General features: G+C 42.9%; 1 protein-coding gene across 1 annotated transcript; it reads left to right on the forward strand.

Annotated features, from left to right (window-relative positions):
- The first annotated feature begins 445 nt into the window (after positions 1-445).
- On the forward strand, positions 446-6337 carry CGRRF1 (cell growth regulator with ring finger domain 1). The gene is made up of 5 exons (XM_010135090.1): positions 446-579; positions 1490-1667; positions 1858-2005; positions 4563-4670; positions 5987-6337. Exons 1-5 carry the CDS (start codon positions 516-518, stop codon positions 6335-6337), a joined length of 849 nt encoding a protein of 282 aa, XP_010133392.1. The 5' UTR covers positions 446-515.
- The last annotated feature ends 283 nt before the right edge of the window (positions 6338-6620 follow it).

Below are 6620 nucleotides of genomic sequence, written 5' to 3' on the forward strand. Positions count from 1 at the left end.
GGGTCTTCGAGTCTCTGCTTTGATTCAGAGTCTTGACTGTTTTGTACTTGGCTTCTGGCTCAAAGCAGGGGCTTTACGGCCTCTCATTTAATGTCAGCATGTTGTTGTCATTGAGGTTTACATGGGGAATCGGGGTCTTAGTCTCCAGTAAAACCATCTTGCTGGCTCTACCACCAGAGGGCATTGGCTATTCCATTAACGGTCTCTTTCTGGAAACACAGGAGTGAAGTAATTCCCCTGTTAAAGACTTTCTGTATCACTGTGAAGGCTCCTGCCATGAAAAGCTGGAGTCAGCTTGGCAGGCCGTGTTACGCAGATATTCTGCAGAGCCAAGCGAGCTCTATTTGTGGTGCCACTTGCTATTTAGAGCTGAAGAAAAATTCAACCGTGTCAACACTAACTCTTAACCCACTTGTTCTTCTTGTGTCCCGTCTCATAGGTTTGGTTTGGGTGTTCCTGTGATTCTGAGGAACTCGGAAGAAACAGAATCCAGCGCAAGAGTATTGAAAAAGCAGATGAGACAAGTGAAGAACCCTTTTGGGTTAGAAATCTCTCATCCTGCTACGGCTTCAGTATCAAGTCAGTGGATTTCTGATGACCCTGATTCTGTCAGATTGTGTTCCTGAACTTCGTATTTTCTGTTTTCTTGCTCTTGCCATTCTCCTTTATCAAAATTCCTCAGAAACTTGCTTCCTCCTGTCATTACAACAGAAACAATTCTTACGCAGCTTATAAACGTGGTGCATTTAAAGTGAAATGTTTGGATATTTAAGTACAGTTTAATTCTTATTAATGAAAAACTTCCTGCTGTAACAGATATTTAAGTACAAAAACATTTGCAGGTTACCAGCTACTGTGAGCTTTACAGAATTGTAGAATCCTACAGAATGAATTATGGAATATGTGCTGTCCAAATCAAAGTCCAGGTCTCCAGCGGTGTTTGAAAGTGCACTACTTTTCATAATTCTCTCTCTCTCTCTCTCTCTCTGTACTTCAGTGCTCCTGTTTGTGCAGTAAGTTAATGGGAGGGCACTTGATTTTTAGAAAAGAAATGGAGCCCGTAGGTCCCCTTCTTATCCCTCCGCTGTGTGGTCAAGAGGGCCTTATTCTTTGAGACCACAGAGAGTGGTGCAGGCCAGTGATCCAACTCATACCCCTGTCTAAGGAGGGAATGGACTTTGGGCTGGGGGCTGTGTTCTTGGATCTGCCCGTGAACATGTAAAATGCTACCAGAAGTTAAAATTTACCCTTCTTAAAATGCACACGCTGCTTTTGTTAACCAGACATCTTACCTCTTCGCACCCACTTCCTCATCTCCACTGACTTTCAAAAGCACTAAACCTAGTCTAAATTCTTAGAAGATTATAGTGACAAAAATCTGCGACACTGAAGTTGTTTTTGCTTGTTGCCCTTTAAGAACCTACACTTAGCAATCCCAGAATTCCTGCACGTGGGTGGGTTACTGAAATCCTTATCTTGTCTCTACAAGAGGGAATAGCGCTGACACCTGACTGTCTGGAAGACTGTGTTCTGACGTGCTACTGGGGCTGCAGCGTCCAAAAACTCCATGAAGCGTTGCAGAAACACGTCTACAGCTTTAGAATAAAGACACCTCAGGCTTTAGAGGATGCTCTGTACAGCGAATACCTCTATCGACAACAGTACTTGTATCCTTTTCTTTTTAAATCGTTCTGACAAAATATGCTAATTTCTTGGCACAAGGAGTGTTGAGACTTGTGAACATTCGGCAGTTCTTGGCCCAATACATTTATGAACGTGTATGATGACAAATACTCTTTTTGTAAACGTCACATTTGTCTACAGTTGCACCGACTGTTTTTCTTGACACATACAAAGCATTGAAAAAAATGTCAAAGAAGAAAAATATTGTCAGTTACCAGAAGATGCTCAAGTTGTCGACTTTGGCCCAGTGCCTAGATCTCGCTATCCACTGGTAGCGTTGTTGACGTTAGCTGATGAAGAAGACAGAGAAATATATGATATCGTAAGTACTGTAAGAGTAAATCTTTAAGGTCTGAGTATTTCAGGAGACAGGCTTGAATAAAAGTGACTTCCTTTCCCCATCCCCTAAAACTCGGTCCCTAACTTTATCACTGATGACTCCAGGGGAGCGCAGCAGAAGAGCGAGGATAATTGTTACGTAAAAATAAGGTATATCCTTCAGAAGATTTTTGCTGCAGCTCCCATCTGCAGAGGACTCTGTGGTCAGACGAACTCAGGTCGTGGTAGGTTAGAAAGCTGTCACTCTGTTTATCTGGTCACATAAGCCCGTGGTGGAGCTCTCAATACAGTCTTTTGGATTTCGGTTGTCAAGGTGGGAGGAGTTTTTTCAGCGTCTGGTGCAGATATTTGAGCTGATTGCTGACTTGGCCATTGGGAACGTGGAAACCACCGTTCTGCAACAAGCCCAAGTCTGTGTAATGTGGTATGTTATGTCTCAGGTCATTTACAGGAAGGTGTGCAGGTCTTGCGGGTACAAGATGCTCAGCTCCCCAAAAAGGTCTCCTCCAAATCTCTTACAATTAAAGCAGCTTCAGCCTTGTCACGTGCAGTTCAATATCTCTTCTGAGCTCTGCATTGACTGATTCTCTTTGGAACCATCTGGGACAGACTTTTATCTCCCATCTTTTCGTATGTGGATAATCTGACAGCGTTAACTGCTTGAACAGTAATACAAACGAACTCAGAAGCAAATTCCCTAAACCCCCTGAACACTTTTCCATACGTTACTTGGAAATTGTTTGTGATCACACCAGTGCCTAAGAAATCTGCTCCCTTTCCGAGTGATTCCTGTCCTCGGCTTCTTGTCACTTGACCACAGGACTGCCTGCCTTCCTCCCTCCTGTCCCCACTCGAGATTCCCCCCTCCCCGCCCAGCTATTTCCCTATATATGTTTAGAGCTCAGGTTAGTTTAATATAAACGGACTGTAAATTTAATATGTAAATATGACTGACATTAACGTAGACACAAATTTGTATCGACCCTCTTTTGTTCTTTAACGTAGGAGGAAGGGGTGGAAGGTGAGTGCAGGCGGTGTTTTTCCCTTGGTTTAAGAGAAAAGGAACACAACTAGAATCTGTTAGGATGGTCGAAGGAGTGACTCCTGAACCCCTCCCCTGAAAAACGGCAGAATTGCATCTGTTGGTGTTGAAACCAACTTATAAAATGTAACTAGAGTGTGGAAAGGCATCTTTGCCACCGTGGCCAGTATGGTATTGCTGTCAGTGAGAAAGCCCTTTCGTTATGGTGGGATGACGTGATACAAGCACACCAAGAACCATTAACTTTTAAACTCTTATTATCAAAACAAAATTTGTTATTTTAATGGAGATTTAATGGTTTTCAGGTTTCAAAACAAAGCTAGTAGTAGTGTGGGTGGTTTGTTTTTTTTTAAGGCATTGTGGTCTAGGAAAAAAGACCTTATTGCCAAAGAATAGTAAATCCAGTTGGTACAAATACATCTGTATAGGTGTATATATCTTTAAACCCTGCGTGTAACTAGCCATGTGTGAATTTTGAAGTGCAGGGCTGATTTGCCTTTAAATTCTATTATTTTTTTTAAACCAGCTTTCTTCTATATTTCATTTCTCTTCTGACAGCTTCTGGGGATTACAATAATATTAAATTTCACTTTGTTTTTTCCCTGCTTTTTGGAGGCTATTACATCATTTGGGCAGGGCAAGGGGGATTAGGCACAGGACTCTGAAGTCAGCCCGTGGGGTCCTTTTCATAATTCTCGCCAGTGAAATCTGGCTTTTGCCTGGTCAGTTTACAAGCCAATCAGCAACACTTCTAAAGGCTTTTTGAAGTGTGAAAACTGCATTCCGGGTGTTTGTGAGCGATGTGGGAGAAGGTAAGAGAAGACTTCGCCCTTGTGTGCGTTCCCCTGTAATTCTGCACTCGGACTTTGGCCAGCAGAGTCATTTCTTGCGCTGAGGACAGCCCGGGATGTGGCCCCAGGCGCTGTAGAGGACTTACTTGCACACACTCTCTTGCTGTAGGAAACTCCTAGCAGTTTGTGTCCTCCTCTCCCATCTAGTAGTTGCTCATGAGTTAGTGGCACAGAAAGAGGAGCGTCAGAACTGGTACTTCTGGTTGAAATTGTTATGCAGGTAGCTTCTCCGAGGCGCCTTGGTGACTGTGTGAGCAAGCCTTACCTCCGCTGTGTAAGCACTTGCCTTCAGGAGAGTTTTTTGGTTTGGGGCTTGATTCCTTTAGCTGGGAGCAGCCGGAGCAGGTCTGTGCTGCCAGCTGGCCACAGCAGAGCACCACGGAGAGCCAGAGCAGAAAGCTGAAGCGCCGCAAGGTGCTATTTTGTATTTTAACCTTTTATCTGTGCTTGAAGTTGGCATGGTTGAAGTCCCGACTGTCTAAGGAACTCGCAGGTCAGAGGTTCTTCCAAGCAAACTGTTCTCGGTGATTCCTACAACAAAAAGGCAAGTTATAAAACATAGCTTTTTTTTTTTTTTTTTTTTTTTTTTTTTTTTTTTTTTTTTTTTTTTTTTTTTTTTTTTTTTTTTTTTTTTTTTTTTTTGGTAGATTTCAATGGTGGCTGTAATTCACATTCCTGATGAGAGCTACAGACTGTCCTGTAGGATATTGTATCAGTATCTACTTCTAGCTCAAGGTCAATACCATGATCTGAAGGTAAGGCACATGCTGAAAGACTCCGTTTTTCATTTGGGCGAGAGCGATAAGTTTAGTTTGTGTAGGCTTTCAGGAGCCTAAATTAATATAAGACTCTTATTGTCATGCAAAGAACTGGGTAATAGTTAGAATTATTTTATCAGTGAAGTCATTTGAGACAAAATTACTGAACAGAAATATTTTATATGAAAATATTCAAGATTTCCTGGAGAGATTGATTCTAGGCTAGAAGCCCAGGTCCTGTCCACGTTTTAAAGCAGTGGTAAGACACTAACCAGCTGTCAAATGGTTCCTCTCTACAGAACACTGGTTACCTCCTTGCTGATCTCTCAAACCAGTTTCCTATACTGCCCTTCAACTGGGAAAGCCTTAGAAGAAACTTCTCTTAAATTGTATTTATTTTAAATTTTATTTATTTTTTTGCTGCAATACATGCACAGAGGTCAGGAACCTGCCTGGCCCATACAACTATGAGTTAAACCATTCCAGTTTCCCCGTCTGTGCATGTTGTGGGACCATCTTCGTCCTGCGTCTGTCAGGCAGTTGGTGATGTGATTTCTGTGAAAATTAAAATAACATCTGGTATTCATAAGCTGGAGGTTTGGCCTAATTAATTCAATTGACTCAATTAGCGTTCATTCAGAAATAGGTTTATCTGAAGAACTGTTTGTCCTGGCCATTTTTTGCTGATGCAGTTGATCCGGGTAAACTTCTCTGTTGATGCCCCGAAGTTTTCTTTTCATGTATGGTTGCCAGTGTCAAAACATGGCTTAAGAAACAGAAATGATGGTGTAGTGCTGTCATGTGCTCTCTGTGGGCATCTTCGGCTGCTTTTTATTGGATTTATTAAGAGGTCACGCCCAAAAGAATTTGTGCTTTGCATAAAGTAAGACAAAAAAGGAGCAGGGGATTGTAACATGAGCAAGAGCGGAATGGGCTGAGTGAGGAAGCTTTGGCAGCTTGGTGGATGTATTTTTGATTGGAGTGGATAGAAGCATCGCTACAGGCGTAGAGAATGACACCAGAAACAGAAACCCGAGCTGCTCAGACCTGGGCAGTGTGGTTAGAGTTCGTGCATGTACATTGACTTGATTCAGCTGAGATGTGATGACGTGTCCTTCATATGCTCCCGGTGTTCTGCGTGAAATACCTTTAACGGAAGGGCAGGCAATTGTCAGGACTCGCCTGGCACTGTTTGACCCAGTGGAAACCAGTTCATCTGACCCAGTGGCACTTGCATCACGTGTGTGTTGTGTGTTCAGGTATTGGGAGAGAATTTGTTGCCTTCTAAATGTTTGTGTTTCTCTCTCTTGTAGCAACTCTTCATGTCTGCGAATAGCACTGCACCGTCCTCAAGCGATACCTCCCCTGGTGGGGGAAGCGCTGACAGAAGCTTGCTAGAAAAGGCTGGACTGGCTGAAGATGATCCAGAATTGCCTGAAGAAACCAGTAAAGACTGTGTGGTGTGCCAGAACGGCGCAGTGAACTGGGTGCTCCTGCCCTGCAGGCACGCCTGCTTGTGTGACGGCTGCGTTAAGTATTTCCAGCAGTGTCCCATGTGTAGGCAGTTTGTTCAAGAATCTTTTCCACTTTGCAGCAAAAAGGAGCAAGATGAAGATGAGTCAACCCATATCTTGCAAGATGTTTTTCCTGGAAGAGTTTTTTAGAGGGGGAAGACATAAAGACCAAGACAAAATGTAGGAAACGAACTGTTTATGGGAGAATATGTAGCATTAATGTGTACGGTTTTGCTTTTTATCGTTAGGTATTTTCAGCTTCTTTGACTTTCTTCACTCCGTATGCTCGCAGGAACACTGCAGTTACCCGTGCAACGTGGACAGAAGAAGCACGTAGGATATCTCTGAAGGACGTGATCTTATTTATAACTTCTTACTGGTTTTTCATGGAGTACTATTGGAGGCTGTTTTGACTACTAAATTTAGTTTATCT

Source organism: Buceros rhinoceros, unplaced genomic scaffold (assembly GCF_000710305.1).
Source record: "Buceros rhinoceros silvestris isolate BGI_N320 unplaced genomic scaffold, ASM71030v1 scaffold17934, whole genome shotgun sequence".
In the NCBI taxonomy this organism is placed as follows: Eukaryota; Metazoa; Chordata; class Aves; order Bucerotiformes; family Bucerotidae; genus Buceros; species Buceros rhinoceros.

Bases quoted from the DNA above. Each gene is read 5' to 3' on its own strand.
- CGRRF1 (XM_010135090.1), top strand. From the start codon at position 516: ATGAGACAAGTGAAGAACCCTTTTGGGTTAGAAATCTCTCATCCTGCT. The intron at 580-1,489 runs GTCAGTGGATTT...TGTCTCTACAAG, and splicing joins TGCTACGGCTTCAGTATCAA to AGGGAATAGCGCTGACACCT. The intron at 4,671-5,986 runs GTAAGGCACATG...TCTCTCTTGTAG, and splicing joins GTCAATACCATGATCTGAAG to CAACTCTTCATGTCTGCGAA.